Below are 17,592 nucleotides of genomic sequence, written 5' to 3'. Positions count from 1 at the left end.
AAAGCCTTTTAATCCGATTGGTGGCCATTTTCTCTTTAAGCTTTCAACTACGCGACCCTATCGGTTTGGAGGTGTATTGCACTCTGATACATTATAACTCTATGAATAAATGGCCACCAATCGGATTAATATGCTTTTTATTTAAAAATACAGGTACTTGTAAGACCCCGTACATAATTTTAACATCCGTGGACATAAGGTAAGCAATTTTTATTTGAAATTTGAACGTTTATGTAAAAGTACGGACCAAAAAAAAGAGAAAGTGCAAACACTATGTTGAAGTTCATCCATGACGGTTATGACAGATGACCATGGATCCATGGATAGACCATAGAGTTAAAGGGATAGACGGACGGACCCCAATTGGCACTGTTGCCAAAAAAGTGAAACCATGTGATTTCCAGTAAGTCACACATCCCACATAGAGCACACAAACATCTCTGAATAAACAATATCAGATTAGTCATTATCGGTGGCAGTTTACTGAAACACGCTCAGAAAACACTTGCGGTCGTGATCACATTATTCTGTTGCTCTCGGAAATTCTTGCAGTGAGTGTGCTTGTTTTTATATTTGAGTCTATTATATTCATTATATCCATGGTCATGTTTGTTTGTCTGACTGTTTTTTTCCCTGTCTTTTTTAAAGTAAAAACTTTAAAAAACGAAATTGTAAATTATTCAAAAATATTATTCTTTATATTCTATATATTCTTCTTGCTCTCCTTCAGATGACACATTTAGCTGTACCTTGTCTTGTGCTCCAGCTCTTCCTCCAGGTAAATACACATTTTTCCTTTACAATGTTAGCCTATTTGAAGAAAAAGTTAAAGTGAAGCAGCACAGACTACACTACACACTATTAAGAATCTGTTAATAGATCCATTTCATCGTACCTTTTCAGCAATACGACTCATTTTGTGTCTTATGCTGTTATCATAAATACATAATTAGCCAACCAACAATGTTATTTTTTTAATTGAAATCTTTTTCTGTAAGTTACATTGTCTATAATAACTAGTAAGAGTCAGACATATCAGTTAATCTTTTTATGATATATGTTAGACTAACTAGATATCCTATATCAGTGGTTCCCAAACATTTTCATGCCAATTAGGACCCCAAAATGTATATTTGGCCACAGAGCCCCATTTGTCAACATGTTTATCATGACATAACGTGTCGTGTGTTGTGAGCTTGTAGACCTGATAATTTTGAATAGCAGAAATAATAAAATAGGACTTAAGTGTTTAAACGGTTCCTAATTTTGCTGGAGTCCCCCTGGAATGACCCCTGGGTGTCCCTGGACCCCACTTTGAGAATCAGTGCTATATCTTACTTCTGTTATACACAATAAAATCTTATTATTATTTTTTTTTCCAAGGTTTTTTTATTTTATATTTTCACATACAGGTCTATAATAAAGGGCATACAAAAAACAGTGAATGTATGTTACCCCTCCCACCCCCCCAAAGTTCCCGCTCCGAAAGAGCCACAACCCTGGTATCTCCTTGTACCATTAAAACAAAGGACAATACAGACAAATAAGACACAATTGCAATGAAAAATGAAAACAAGTCAAAACATAAATAAAATAAAAATAAAGTATACACAGTAGAATATATATATTATTAAAGAAAGATTTTAAATGAATTAAAAAAAAAATATATATATATATATATATATACACAAAAAAATATACAAAAACAAATTCAGTGGGGTCAATTTATGGGTCCTACACAATAAAATCTTTGTGTTCAGGTTTCCTCTGCCTTAGATGTCTGGGTTGTTCATGGCTCCACCCTGATCCTCCCCTGTCTACCTGTCCAAGGAGACAGAGACTTCACCGGGGCTGTCATCACATGGAAACATAATGGTACAGTTACATTCTTGTTATCACAACAACATTGTTTTACTTAACATTTCCTTTTCAAATACGTTTGAGAGTAATTGGAAAATATGCTTGATGCTTAAGCTGTCATACTGTATTAGGAAACGACTTTTCTTTATAAACATATAGGTGTCACAGTTCCTGACAATTCCTCTAAGTCTGTTACAACAATCAAAGATGACTTCTACCTGTCTATCTCACCTGTCACTGCTGCCAATAAGGGAGAGTATGTTTGTACGCTGGAGGAAAACAACATGGAGTGGATGAAGAAATACACTGTCCGAGTTGATGGTGAGGAATAGAAAAGCTGTATTTTCTCTGTATACTTGGTGATGTGGTTGAGCATTTCTGATTTGGGCGCATTGGCATTGGAATGGGGTTTCATAATATTATTGTGAAATGCACAAAACACACAGTTTGTGGTGTAAAGTACAATTTTGAGGTATTTTTGCCAGACCCAGGGGGTCTGGCTTACATGAGGCTTTGTACCTGTTTTCTCCATACATGGGCATGGTCACTTTGTCCTTAGGCCCCAGCCATAAAAGTCTGTCCCCCTTTCGTCCATACATGGGCATGTTTTGTACATGTTTTCTCCATACGTGGGCAAAAAACTGGTTTTGGTCACTTTGTCCTTATAGGCCCCAGCCATAAAAGTCTGTCCCCCTTTCGTCCATACATGGGCATGTTTTGTACCTGTTTTCTCCATACATGGGCAAAAAACAGGTTTTGGTCACTTTGTCCTTAGGCCGCAGCCATAAAAGTCTGTCCCCCTTTCGTCCATACATGGGCATAGACACAGGCTGACACGTCATGTGAAGTCTGGGTCTGGCAGAACCAGGTCTCCTGGTCTTGTTTACTTTACTGGAGTATTTTCAATTTTCAGTACTTTTTCTTCTATTCCACTAAATCTCAGAGGCAAATATTGTACTATTATTTGTACATTTTGATACCAATACTTTTGTACTTTTACTCAAGTAAAATGTTTATTCCGGACTTTTACTTGTAACTGAGTATTTCTACATTGCAGTATTGATACTTTTACTTAAGTAATAACATTGAATACTTCTTCCATCACTGACGTACAGTTTGTGAAGGAAAATTGCAATGGCCCAGCATGTGTTGGCAATACTGACAGGACGTTCATTTGTTTTTCTCCCCAGTTTCCACTGGTTATACCCTTAAAGCATATGCGGGATCCACTATTAACCTGCCCTGCCATCGCCCATCATCCAGCGAAAACGAGATCTATGCAAGTTGGTCCAAAGAAAAAGCTGGAGATGAGCGGAAGCAACTGGCTCCTGTAGAGCTTTCAACACCTGGTGAAAGACTGGAATGGCTATACGCGGACCCACTTGACACTGATCAGACCATCACCCTGAAGGAGCTCAACACGGAGGACACTGGAGTTTACCACTGTGAATCTGCAGAGGGGGAGAACTTCAACACCATCCAGCTGATTGTGGAAGGTAGATTTAGAGACCTATGTTACTCTTTTCCTAAGCACACACATTTGAAACTCCACTAATAATATGCGGAACCGACAAGTCCAATTGAAGAAGTCATGGAAGGATGAGGTTGATATTATAGTTTCGGTGACATTTATGCAGTGGTGTAAAGTAACTAAGTACATATACTTAAGTACAATTTTGAGGTACTTTTACTTTACTGGAGTATTTCCAATTGTCTACCTTTACTACTACTCCACTACATCACAGAGGCAAATATTGTACTTTTACTCTACTACAATTATTTGAAAACTTGAATTACTAGTTACTTTGCAGATATAAATTATTACATTATGAAACATACATTATAACCACCTTAGCCTTATTTTTTACCTAGGCTATTTGAAAATAGCCAATCTACAAGCTCACAACGTGTCGCATCGCGACGCATTGTGAGCTTGTAGATCTGCTATTTTCAAACATTTTATTACTTTTACTTTTGATACTTTAAGTACATTTTGATACCAATACTTTTGCACTTTTACTGAAGTCAATTTTGAATTCCGGACTTTTACTTTTAACAGAGTACTTCTACATTGCATTATTGATACTTTTACTTAAGTAAAACATTTGAGTACTTTTCCACCACTGCATTTATGTGACTTACGTTTACTCATGCCTTTTAACTTTTCTTATAGTTGCTCCTACCATCGCTCCTCATTCATGCAGTGGGTTCACCACAGCATGGGAGCCCTGCCAGGATGAGGACAGCCGATCCTGGGCGCCCATGCTGGAGGAATCTATGGCAGCGTTTTCACAGAAGCTGTATTCCTACCTCCGCCAATCACAGCCCTCTAAGAACCTGCTGTATTCTCCAATCAGCATCAGTATGGTCCTCTCCCATCTGTTGCTGGGTAAGAACATTTAAGCTGATTTATCACTAGTCTGTCTGTCTGTCTGTCTGTCTGTCTGTCTGTCTGTCTGTCTGTCTGTCATTCATGGGCCCGTATACACAAAGCTTTAAAGCTGCAATCTGTAAGATATGTCTCCCCAAGGTTGCGAACCCAGCTCTTCCGCACGAGTGACAACATTTCAACTGCTTAGCTAAGACGGAAAGCCTGTTTGGACATCGAAGATATTACGCTCTAGGCAGGGCTGGATTAACACCTCTCAGTGCCCCTGGGCACTGGAACTGCAATGGCCCCCCAGCCCCGATTCGTGCACGCGCGCAAAGCACGCGTGCGAGAAAAATTGACATTTGACATCATTTTTTTATTTCATTCGTATAGATAACTGCAAAATGGGGAATTTGTTTGTGAAAAAAAAATATATATATTGTTTGTTTTTTTTGTGCCCCCTGATGCCCAGGTGCCCCTGGGCACGTGCCCAAAGTGCCCATATGGTAGATCCGGCCCTGGCTCTAGGCTTCGTGTAATACCCCTTGTCCACCTAGAAGTGGTCCTACCTGACTACAGGATCTAAATTATTCTTAATAAAATAGCAGGGAGACCAGCTCCAACCACCACATTTATGTTAGTTAGATTGTACTTACATACTGTACTCTACTGTACAGATTGGTAAATGACAAAACAAAAATTATGGATTGCAGCTTTTAAAAAGTGGGGTTTTTAATCAGTGGTCTCTCTGGCTTGGACCATTGAGCAATACATTCAAGAGACAATGTAGCCCTACGTCAAAATAGCTATTGTTACTATATTATGCTTATAGTACATGATCTCAAATACGTTACACATTATCCTTAATTTTCTCAGTTCAACTACATGTGAAAAGTCCTTGTAAGAAACCTTGGTGATGTGAGAACGATGCATCATGCCCTCTACTAAATGTCACAGTAACCTTCTTCAATGAATTTGCTTCATGTTCCATTAATTTCTGCATCATTCCCCCATTTCTTTTTCCTCTTCTGTCTGCACCAGGTGCGAGGGGAGACACTCGCAGAGACATTGAAGGAGCCATCAGTGTGCCGCACGACTTCAGATGCATTCACCTCCAGATGAAAAAGCTGAAAGAGAAACTCCTTCACTCTTTGCAGATTGCGTCTCAGATCTATTACAATCCATGTACGATGACAGTGGTTAAAATGAACCACTGTCCCCTCAAATTATTTTGGGGGGTCCCCAGATGATTAGATTTGTTGCAATGTGCAACATTGTTTTTTCACTCAACAGTAAACATACAGTATACAGTATAAGTGTATACATGGTACCTGCACATTTCTAAACAGACAATTTAATGACTTTTAAGACCTTTTTAATACCAAATTGGCCAAATTGTCAAATATTACATAAGAAGGGGCAAACATTGTGAAAATAGCCGATCTACAAGCTCACAATGCCTCGCGGTGTGAGGCGTTGTGAGCTTGTAGTTCGCTATTCACTATATTTATCTGTGGAACCGAGTCAAAATAAATGTAATGCCTACGATTCCAAGTGCTTGTCAGAGTGGGAGGTCCCCAGTTCAAATATGATTATTTTGGGGGGTCGCGGCCTGAAAAGTTTGGGAATCCTTGTACTGCGATAGTTGTATGATATAAGAATAGCACAGTATGGATACTGAATAGGGCTGGGCAATTAAAAAATGTTAATGTAAACAAATCGACATGAAAATGTATTCTAATAGACTTTTTATAATCGAATAAAAAGATTAGTCTGATTAACCACTTATTAGTATTATACTTAGTTGTACAACGTGGCATACATCGCGTTGTGAGCTTGCAGATCTGCTATTTTACTATATATGTATTTGTTTTAATCATTGATTAATCGTAATCGAGTTTGAAACATAATCACTGAGTATAATCATTTGAAAAAAGTACTGAATTAATGAATTGATTTGAAGTCATATCGCCCATCCCTAATACGGAATCAATGCTATAGGAAAAGATGTCAGTGCAGAGATTCTAGCCAGCAAGCAAGAGACTAATCTGTGTTCTCTGCCAGCACGAAACTCACTGACACTGTGTTTTCCGTATCATGCTCTCTCTCCCTCAGATATGAATCTGAGTGAGTCCTTTACCAACCAGTCAGTACAGTTCTATGAAGCTGAGCCAGCCAGGCTGCTGGACACCGATGAAGCAAACACAGTGATGATCAACAGTTGGGTGGCAGAGAAAACCAACAACAAAATCACACAGCTTGTTCAGTCAGTACCCGCTCACACACAGTTGATTCTCCTCAACGCTGTCTCCTTCAAAGGTCAGTTGTGTCTGTCTGTGTGTGTGTGTGTGTGTGTGTGTGTGTGTGTGTGTGTGTGTGTGTGTGTGTGTGTGTGTGTGTGTGTGTGTGTGTCTGTCTGTCTGTGCATGCGTCTTTTTCTCTCATGCAGATTATAATAATTGACATTTGTATTTACTACATGAATATAAAGTAATGAAACAGCTACATAATATTTATTATGTAGGTCAGGGTGCGATCAGGTAATATAATGTTGCTGGTGATTGAACATTTTTAAATTCCACTCTTATGGGCATTACAAATGTTTTCTGCCCCCACTGGGCCGGAAGCCATTCATCGCATTACACCATGTCAGCCTCAGCAGCCTCCCTCTGCAGCTTCTAAAACACTGTTTGCTCTTTTTAAATCGCTCAAACCCTGGCTCACTGCCAGTTATTCTGCCTCTTCCCTCACCAAGGGCCCGCGCCAAGGGCCGTTATGTGACCAGGCATTATCAATCCACTTGACGAGGGCGGCCTCAACCACAGATGCTTTGCCTGAGTGTGTGTGCACAACTGTGTGTGTACAGCTGGTGTAAAGTTTAAACGTGTTTGTGTGTGTGTGTGTGTGTGTGTGTGTGTGTTTCAGGTCAATGGATGGTCAAGTTTGACTCAAAGCCCAAGAAGGCACAATTTACTAAATTGAATGGTGACGTGGTAATGGTACCTGTCCTCTACAGCTCCAAATACTCATTGCCTATGGCCTATGTCCCTGAAGTCATGGCAAAGGTAGCGCACGCATGCACGCAAACACACACACACACACACACACACACACACACACACACACACACACGCATACACACAGTTCACTTTAGAGACAAATACAAACTCTTTCTTTTTCTCACCAACAGGTGGTAAAGTTGGCTCTCACCGGTGAAAGCAGCCTGTACATTCTGCTGCCTCAGACCCACAAACAGTCCGGTCTGCTGCGGGTCGAGGAGAGGTTGACAGACACGGCAGTGCGTCAAATGATAGCACAGCTGAAGGCGGCGATTCCCCAGACCATCGAGGTCACCTTGCCCAAACTCAAACTGGACATCCAAGTGGAAATGAACTCTCTTCTCAGGAAATTAGGTTTGTTTGACATTTGGTTTCTATCTCAGACCGTCTACCAGTAAGTCTATTTGTAGCGCTTTCACTTCTTCAAGATCTCATTTGTCAAGTGTCTCTGCCCATCTGGTTTAATCATCTCTCTTCTCTCTGTCATCCTCTCTGCTATTGCTCCACATCGTCTTTTATATCCTATTCCTATCCTTTAATTCTGCCTTCTCACTCACTCTCCACCCTCGTTCCCATTAATGTAATTTTAGTACCCTCGTAATGCCTCGCCCTCATTTATAGGCTACTTCATGTCACGCGACGAGAATAGCAGATCTACAAGCTTCCCATCTGTTATTTTCAATGCGCGACAGCGGCACTCGACCAAGTATAAATCAGGCTTAACTTTCCTGCCTTCAAACTTCTCCTTTCTCCCAACACAGGCCTGTCATCACTGTTCGACGATCCCAACCTCTGCGGTCTGTACTCTGAAGACAAGCTTTCTCTCACTGACTCCCGCCACAGAGCATTTCTCACACTGAATGAAGAAGGAGTTGAGGCAGGTGCTGCCACCTCCATCTCCTTCTCCCGTTCGTTTGCTTCCTTCTCCGCCCTACGGCCTTTCATCCTGCTACTCTGGAGCGACCAGGCCAACGTTCCCCTGTTTGTGGGCAGAGTAACTGAGCCATAGGGAGAGAGAGAGAGAGAGAGAGAGAGAGAGAGAGAGAGAGAGAGAGAGAGAGAGAGAGAGAGAGCGAGAGAGAGAGATCCCCCCATTAGCTGACATCAGCTAAGCTTCCTGGGGTCCACATAACATATGAACATGATAACAGATAAGACAGTTACGGACAAAGTACTAAGTAGTATTAGTAGAAAGTGAATATAGCTACTTTATCTCAAACATATTACTATACACATTGTATTCTCAATCAGAAGTCTATGGGCAGAGAACAAGAGAGATTCTGAAAGAAGCTCAGCAGTTTAAAGTACAAATTCTGCATGTTTTCATTGTGATCTTATACTTATTCTAAAATCGATGTTAATTAACTTGACATGTAAAATAAAACATTCAGTGTCAGTGTGCAATATCTTCATTCACATTCGGTTCAGATACTCTGATCATATATTACAAAACTAAATCTTACCTACACAATGCATACACAACGAGCATTATGTTTTTGTTTCCTTTAAAAGTATTCTATGATCATTTTGAAGTACATGTCATGGAACAGAAGACCACGGAAACAACTTCATTTTATTTTGTTGAAGAAGTTACATGAATCCACCACATGATGGCAGCCACACTGCATGATCCGCATTGACAGTCAGTGAATACACAGGGATGCCAGTAGTGAATTCTCATGTCCTTCACTCCAATCCCTCATCATCTCCCATGTCAGTGAAAGGAAGACCAAATCTCAATACCGGTATATATGACATTAAAGGTTTTAAAGCACTAGCTCACTTGGTAAAGCACATCAACTGAGCAAAAATACCCTGAATTATCCCTTTCACAGACATACAATTACTTAGCGGCAGTGGTGACAAACTGAATGGACGACACATACTGTAAACAAGTCAGCATTCAGAAAGATGTACTTAAAATACTATATGGGCATGTCATTCATTGGTAACTGCTAAACATGCAGTTATAGATAAGATGGTTACATGAACTCCATTAAAAAAGGACAGGCTTAAGGTTGTGGTACCTGAACTAGAAGGCTTACCCAATTTCTAAAAGCTTGGAAATCCGGGAATTTAAGATCACGCAATTCAATTGGCTATCCGCCCGCCCAGATCCTTACCCAGACGTTCTAACCACAGAAAACCCATGACTAAACTTAACCATCTCTAACGTAATGCCTACTAAACACAACCCTTTCAATATTACCTGAATTTAGTTCAGTGCACTGCTCTGACGGTAAGAAGTGTGGGTATGATTCTGCCAGTTCAGGAGCCACTACCTTTTGCAAATTCCCCCAAAAATCAATCTTTGAAGCATTGGTCACTTTGTAATGTTGATGTTTTGGGCTGATTATCTCACTACTGATACGTCAGGGAATTTGATGTGCATATACAGAAAGTACAGAACAACTCCCCATCTTTAGGTTGACCCAGTTCTCTCGCTGAATTCATTCAAGTTCCAATCGTTGCCAAACCCACTGTCATTACACATATTTTAACCAACCTTTGAATTCAATTCCTTATTGTATAGACATATTAAAACAGTGGAGTTTAACTGTTCCTTTGTTTCTGTTTGTTTTTTTGTTTTTTTTTCAGTTAATGATTAAACATTCACAATGTTGTCAAAGTTCAACAAGAATATGAACGGATAGATCAGTTCTAAAATGTCGAAAACAAGAAAGCTTGATGGGGGGGGGGGGGGGGGGGCTGCTGAAGGCCCCACATCTGTGAACCCGACCGTGGGGACAGAATTATAGTCTTATGATGAACTGTGGAGGCACCACTCATCACCCTGGTAGGAGCATGATGACTACTCAGCAACATAGTACCCCATAAACCTCATTTACATATAGAGAGGTTCAGAAACTAACCAACACAGACAGACACATGCAGACAGACAGACAGACAGACAGACAGACAGACAGACAGACAGACAGAGACAGAGACAGAGACACACACACACACACACACACACACACACACACACACACACACACACACACACACACACACACACACACACACACACACACACACACACACACACACACACACACACACACACACACACACACACACACCACCGCCACCGCCATCCTATGTCAGTGTTCTTTGCCCCGATATATACCATAATTGCTCATTGTCCATTGCATTCCAAAGGGTTTCAGTGAAGGTTATAATCCTTCTTTTTCCTCTTGACAATCCCAGCAAATTGTGGGGATGCTCCATTGTCCATCTGGCAACCAGAGTGCTGTTTATTATCTCCAAAGGCAATCCTGTATCTCACAAAAATAGATACAATTGTCCCGTGGTCTCATCTCTCGCCCAGTGCCCTATATATACACCTTCCACAACACCAGATTTATGGGTCTGGGAAAAAAATACAGTGACTTCATCTGATGGCTGCAGTTACACCAGTATAATTTTGGGTACTATTTACATTTCGACCAGCCCTGTTTTTTTGTTCACGACCAAAAGGTTTAGTCTCAACCAAAGACAAAAGTTAACTCAACCACATTTTGTAACAAAATGTCAATATTGAATCCACTGAGTTGTGGACGTGATGTCTGCTTGACAGCTCCAACTGATAACTCCAAAGATAGAATGCTTCGTATACAGTACGTGTATCTCCTCCTCAGCCTTTTGGTTGGGTGAGAAGTCAAAAGGGCCCTGGAGCAGGGGTCCCATGGCACAGGACCTCTGCTCTGAGCGACTGTCTGACAGTGGGCAAGGGACAGCCATGGTTTGCCACACATGACTGATTGCCTGTCAGTGTCCTTCAGCGAGGATCACGCATCACTTAACATTCTAACATGATATAGATTTTCTGTTTCTCCTGTCCTTTCATATTCTTGTTGGAGTTGGGTTAAAAAGACAAATCAAATGGGCCATGATGTAATTACAGATAGATGTACTTGCACAGAGAAGGGGAAATGCAGGCTGGCCTTCATGTTCACGCATACTGCATACATGTGCGTGTGTGCGCATGCTAACATACAGTACACACACAACACATTTCAAAGTCACACATGTTTAATTTGCTGATATGATGGTGTGCAGACAACCACTGTCACTGACAGACACTGGAACAACATTGAAAAGTACATCTGTAAAGGTACGAATCCACCAAAATGGATCATTTTGTGCTTTAAAGAATTTGTGTTGTTTTGCATTAGATCAAGAACCACTAGGAAAATAAAAGATTCCCCCGAACAAGGGAGAACAGAATCACCCCGTCAATCACATCCTGACAGTTACAATATAATACCACTTTATGAGTCAGCAGGGTACATACTGTATATGGTCTGACCCTTTTAGTGACATAAGTTTAAGTAGGCTACAGTTAAAGGACGACTTCACCCATTTTCAACATATAATTGGTCCTCACTAATGCCCCACTCATTATAAAACGGTACAATTTTTTTCTACTCACTCTGTGTCTCATAGGAGGGCTGTGTGTGGACAGTTCAGAAACCTGCCTACCAGTGACATCATCGTTAGGCAGGGCTTTTTTATTTTTATTTGTATTAACGCGAGAACAATGGCTTAGCATGCTAACTTTCCAGGATAAGAAAGCCTACCGTTTCTATTAGCTTGGATTACCCATCGATGATGTCACTGGTAGGCGGGTTTCTGAAATGTCCACAGCCCTCCTCTGAGACACAGTAGACAAAAATGGTACCATATTATAATGAGCATTAATAAGGACCAATTGTACGAAGAAAGGTTGAAAATGGGTGAAGTCGTCCTTTAAGGAATCTGCACCTTGTTTTTTGGTGAAAATTCAAATGACAAAATGTGTGTGACTTCCACAATGTCAAACGTTAAAGGATGTATTTGTGAGTTGTTTTCATCGTCAACACTTGAGGGACATTTTCACAAATTATCTCACCTCGAAGAAGGAGAATTCAGATGATATTATTAGTATGTTGCTGTTGTTACACATCAACATAGTTATTGCATTCTTTTTTTTCTTGCTCCCATTACGACCTTTAGCCGAAGTCATGCTTTGCCGCAGGGTGGTGTCACTCGTCCAAGCGATGGGCGTGACGTGTTGGTGTTGATTGAAATCGGTTATTTACGATGAGCAACAGCACCATGAAACAAAGCATGAATCAGACTTTACTTCATCCTGTCAGTGATAAGTGTTTCATTGTTGCATGTGAGAGTGTGCAGTGTGAATGACTCACATGTATGTTTGCGTGCGTGTGTGCGTGTGTGCGTGTGTGTGTGTGTGTGTGTGTGTGTGTGTGTGTCTTGAAATGTTTCTGTGTGATTGATTTAGTCTGGCTTGTCATTGCTTGGGGCTCCTTGTTGTGTGAGTGTGTGCCAGTACTCGACTTTCTTCCCTTTGTTTTTGAGACACTCAAACCAGTGTCTGAGTCTTTGTCCACTTGCATTTATACTCAGCTCCACTCCACCTGAAAACGAGAGAGAGAGAGAGAGAGAGAGAGAGAGAGAGAGAGAGAGAGAGAGAGAGAGAGAGAGAGAGAGAGAGAGAGAGGTGCAATTAACAGATAAGGAAAATCAGGTGGTGATTGCCAAGCAAGAAAAGGGCAATGCAAAGAAAGACACACACAGGACATTGTCAGAAAACAGCCCGGCAACAGGAAAGTCGGGTAGGCTGGCAGGCAGACCAGACAAAACAGACAGAAGAAAGAATACAACACAGACATTAAAACAGAGATGAGAAATGCTTTGATGGACGGGAGAGAAATAGGAAATGGCAGTGATAACAGAGAAGAGAGCTGAAGTGCAGGTGGAGAGGCAGACAAAGGCAGGCAGAGACAGTTTTCACACTGCACCTATTACAGAGTTGTCCTCTGGGCTATGAGTGCACAGTCAACGGGTCTTTTAAAATGTTAAAGTTTTAAATGCATTTTTTTAGCAATGCCTCTTTTCTCAGAGCAGCTCCTATATCGACGGGCACGAGCAAACAGGACTCAGCATCGGATCTGTGGCCTGTCTCCACATTAAATGTCGCCCGAGGCTAACAGTGCTTTAGCACATAATGCATTCAATCCCCAAACTCTCTCTTTCCCACTCACTCTCTCTCTCTCTCTCTCTCTCTCTCTCTCTCTTTGATAAGCTGCTATCTGAATACAATACTTGCGCGTGATCTCCATCCTTCCCTCCTAACTACCCCACTGTCTTCTCTTCCTGAGATCGATACTGTGCTCTGTGAGCCCGTGGGCGGTTGGTGATGAATGGTTGGTGAGTGTGACAGACATGGGGGACAGAAGAGCGATGAGGCACTGCTGATGGACAAGATGGAACAGATGGGGTGAATGCCTGCATGCAAACATACCAAGCACACGCACGCACGCACGCACGCACGCACGCACGCACGCACGCACGCACGCACGCACGCACGCACGCACGCACGCACGCACGCACGCACGCACACAGGTTAGTTCTGTTTTTCTGTCTTTCTTTCTTCTTTTTTTCATTCTTTCTTTCTTTTATTCCTTCATTACTTCCTTGAATCGCCTTTTCAATCCATCTTTGTCTCTCACTGTCTTTTTTTCTCCCAACTCCAATTAAGAAATCATGGCCTTGTGCTGTGCATTCTGTAAAATGATAATGGCCTTGGGAACACTGGGGCCATACGTTAGACCAATGGCCTTTTATCCAAGCAAGACGAATAACTCACTCGAATAACTCACTCAACCATATATCAGCGACCCCCCCCCCCCCACACACACACACACGCACGCATGTGCACGCTCGCACGCGCACACACACACACACACACCACACACACACACACACACACACACACACACACACACACACGCACACACACACGCACACACACACAGAGAGAGAGTGAGAACCCAGAGGCAGAGCCAGATCGAGAAACCCACTTTGATCTCAGGGCCTTGGAGCTCCCAGGGTGGTAATCCATTCTCTCTGTACCTCAGCGCCAGTACTCCCCCGCTCCCCTGTGCTGCACTGCACTGCTCTACATTGCTGTGATACACACCAGGCCATGCCAGTGCTGTTTAGTTGCCTCACAAAGCTGCATCATTCTGGCGTGCCGAGCCCAAAGGATCCAAGGGAAAAGGCTTCCCTTTTGATTTGTAACGCCCGTCCACTTAGCTCTCTTACTCACCCTCTCCTTAATTTGTCCAACTCAAGCGCTCGCCTCTCAAGCCTCATCATTTAGCCCCTCATTTCTCTTAATTTCCATAGCCGATCTCTCCCAACCATGTCACTCCGTTGTCTGTGTTCTTGCTGCTTTCATTCAAACACTCATGTTCAATCATTCTCTTCACAATTTCTTCCCCCTCGCTCTCTCTCTCTCTCTCTCTCTCTCTCTCTCTCTCTTCTCTCCCCTTCTTGTCTTCTTCACATGCACTTGCAGCCTACCTATGAAGTCGTTGCTCATTCCGAGGTCATAGTCCCACACTGAGATCTCGAGGGACTTCTTTGCCAGCTGGTCCAGGGAAACTTCATACGCAAACTCCTGTACAGAGGCAAGTACACAGTAACACAAATTGATAAATTACTACTGAGGCCTCAGAAGCCTCAGAGTTAAAGCTGCAATCCTTAACCACTTTCAAGCTGCTGTCCCTAGTATTTTGGGCTGGTCACTATAGGCGAAACGATGTCCATTAGGTGTCCTTCCAGATACCCAGGTTGAAATCTCGCAATGGGAGAGCAGGTTGACCACCTCCAGCCACTGTAGATTTGACATTCTTTACCATACAGATTTATTAAAAAACTAGAAAAAGTGCTCCTCGGAGCACAGGTCTCCGCCAGGTTAGGTAGGTTATTGTGGCCTCCTGGTGGCGCTATAATAGGCCAATGTGAAAAGGGTGCCATTTATTCTTAGGCCTTTCACGGCAATCAGACCTTGCATTCAAAATTTGAGGCATTTTGTTCCAAAAATGTGTTTTGCTAAATTAGACCTGCTGGTGGCGCTATAACAGGCCAATGTGAAAAGGCTGGCATTTCTTCCTCGGCCTAATGGGAATTTGCGTGTGAAATTGCACGCAAAGCGCAAGCTGCGTTCATGATTTGAGGTATTTTGTTCAAAACGGACCAATCCTGCAAATTTTGGAAGCCAACCTTAGCCAATGAGGATGGAATATGGACAATCGGACAGATCTGTGTTGATCACATGACTATAGAGATACTGTTTACCGATTTGCATGACGTTTGGATAAAATCTGTAGGAGTAAAAGGGTTTTGCACAAATCGGCCTCCTGGTGGCGCTATAATAGGCCCATGTGAAAAATTTGGGGCAGAGGTTCTGAATTGGCATCCAGGGAGTGTGCGTGCACAGTTTCACAGCGACAGGGCCAACGGTGCCTGAGATTAGCTGTTCACAGACAGATGGACGGACGGACACACAAACGGACACACAAACGGACGGACAGACAGGGGGTAAAACATACTCTCTCGCCATGCCTTTCGGCCTGGCGGAGACAAAAATCTATTCTTTAAAATATATATATATAAATATATATATATATATGCTTTAAAAATGCCATATTCATAGTTCAGCGTATTCTGTTGGATGCTGTCTACAGTAAAGGGTGAGAACGCCTTTGAACAGGCGCTTTCCAAAATACGGTAGGCTATGCTCGCAATTTTATGGGAGAATATACAGTACAATATAATATAACAACCTAGAACATCTGGTTATGTTGCACGTACCAACAGCACTTTCCATCCCTGATATACTATCTGTGCACAGTGCATAACTCAAACTGCATATACTTTCGGTGCTCATATCTCCCGACGGGTATGGTCTAGTTCAAAGTAATTTGGCCAATAGCTGGTCTGTGTAGAGACTTAGGATGGGATGTACCTCATTGAACTCTGGGTTGAGAGTCTTTTTCTTTACTGTGGTCTTGTACTTGGACTTTTTCCCCATTTCAGGCCCCAGGTTACTGAAAAACAAAGAACGGCAAGAGACAGTTAACCACTTGAACACTAGCATCCCCATTCTGGGGGGAACATTCGTTGAAAATAGCTGATCTACCATGCGTCGCAAGTCGCAACGCCATGCGTTGTGAGCTTGTAGATCTGCTATTTCCTGTGAAGAGATTTGGTGTAGTAGAGGGGGGAAAAGGGCAGAGCAAGTACAAGAGTCAACGGGTTAATCAACAGTAAAATACACACAACGTAATGATTTAGATATGATGCACTATGGCTGTAGCCCATAGCTTGAGAAAGAGCCAAAGGTCTTCAATCCTCTCAGACAGCGCCAAAGCTGCAATTACTTCTTGTTAGATCTAGGCACTAACTAACAGTGCTGGAAAAAGTACTCCATTTGTTTCCTTAAGTAAAAGTATCAATACTGCAATGTAGAAACACTCTGTTAGGGCACGGTCCCACCGCACTTTTATTTTACCTCTGGGGCGGAAATGCCAATGCTTTGTCAATTCTTGAATTGACAAAACATTGCCAGATTCCGCCCCAGAGGAAAAACAAAAGTGCGGTGGGACCGCGCCCTTACAAGTTAAAGTCAATCCAAATTTACTTGAGTAAAAGTACAAAACTAATGGCATGAAAATATATTTAAAGTACCAAAAGTAAAAGTGCTCATTATGCAGAATGTCTCGTTTCATATGGTATCATGTATAAAATGTATAAAATTGAGCTCGGACATCGGCTATTTTCAAATAGCCAAAGTTTAAATAGGGCTGAAGATGTTAATGTATGTTTTGTAATAATAATTCAAATCTACAAAGTAACAACTAACTAAAGTTTTCAAATAATTGTAGTGGAGTAAAAGTACAATATTTGCCTCTGAGATTTAGTGGACTTTGTATTTACAGTAACTTGACACACAAACTCACCAGAATGCCCAAACAGCAGCAATACAAAAATACAGAATGAGAGAACATTTCTCCCTCGGAGAAAACTTGAGAGCAATATGACTTTGTATCAAGCGAGGGGCGTGAGAAATGCCATGCTATTATTTTGACAATGAGATAGCAGCATGCACTCTAGCAATGAGGCGACAGAAGGTTTCCCAGAGGGCAATGACTGTCATCATCAGCATAAATTCCACGTCAAGATGTTCCGGCAGGGAGAGATATCTCACTCCCCCAACTTCACCCCCTCAGAGCAGTGACAAATCCTTACCAGGACAGCTGATTCTGGGCTTGCCTTGGGGCTGCCTCACCAGGATAGGAATGAGTGATTTAGGGGTGGGGGGGGGGGGGGGGGTGTAGGAGAGAGGACAGGAGGGGGACTTGAGAAAGAGGAAGAGAAGGGAGAATGAGAGGGTGGGTGGGGGGCGTGTTATGTGTGGTACAAGGCACCTCCCAGTGAAAGAGGATG

At 42.1% G+C, this 17,592-nt stretch overlaps 2 protein-coding genes across 2 annotated transcripts in view; one reads left to right on the top strand and one right to left on the bottom strand.

Annotated features, from left to right (window-relative positions):
• The first annotated feature begins 407 nt into the window (after positions 1-407).
• Positions 408-8,686, top strand: serping1 (serpin peptidase inhibitor, clade G (C1 inhibitor), member 1). Its single transcript, XM_080444446.1, has 11 exons — positions 408-551; positions 731-778; positions 1,761-1,875; positions 2,020-2,181; positions 3,051-3,356; positions 4,034-4,249; positions 5,273-5,416; positions 6,347-6,550; positions 7,157-7,296; positions 7,422-7,644; positions 8,052-8,686. Exons 2-11 carry the CDS (start codon positions 731-733, stop codon positions 8,297-8,299), a joined length of 1,806 nt encoding a protein of 601 aa, XP_080300572.1. The 5' UTR covers positions 408-551; the 3' UTR covers positions 8,300-8,686.
• A 1,385-nt stretch (positions 8,687-10,071) lies between these two features.
• Positions 10,072-17,592, bottom strand: part of doc2g (double C2-like domains, gamma) — a 40,462-nt gene continuing 32,941 nt past the window's right edge. The window contains exons 9-11 of the mRNA XM_080444520.1: positions 16,112-16,193; positions 14,665-14,761; positions 10,072-12,713 (exon numbers count right to left, since the gene is read on the bottom strand). Of these exons, the coding sequence (XP_080300646.1) occupies positions 12,574-12,713; positions 14,665-14,761; positions 16,112-16,193 (319 nt within the window). The 3' untranslated portion in view covers positions 10,072-12,573. The remainder of the gene's footprint in view (positions 12,714-14,664; positions 14,762-16,111; positions 16,194-17,592) is intronic.

This window comes from Gymnoscopelus braueri (genome assembly GCF_963280865.1).
Source record: "Gymnoscopelus braueri genome assembly, chromosome: 2".
NCBI classification, from domain to species: domain Eukaryota; kingdom Metazoa; phylum Chordata; class Actinopteri; order Myctophiformes; family Myctophidae; genus Gymnoscopelus; species Gymnoscopelus braueri.
Note: the sequence above shows the minus strand (reverse complement) of the source record. Positions and strands in the feature narration are given on the sequence as shown.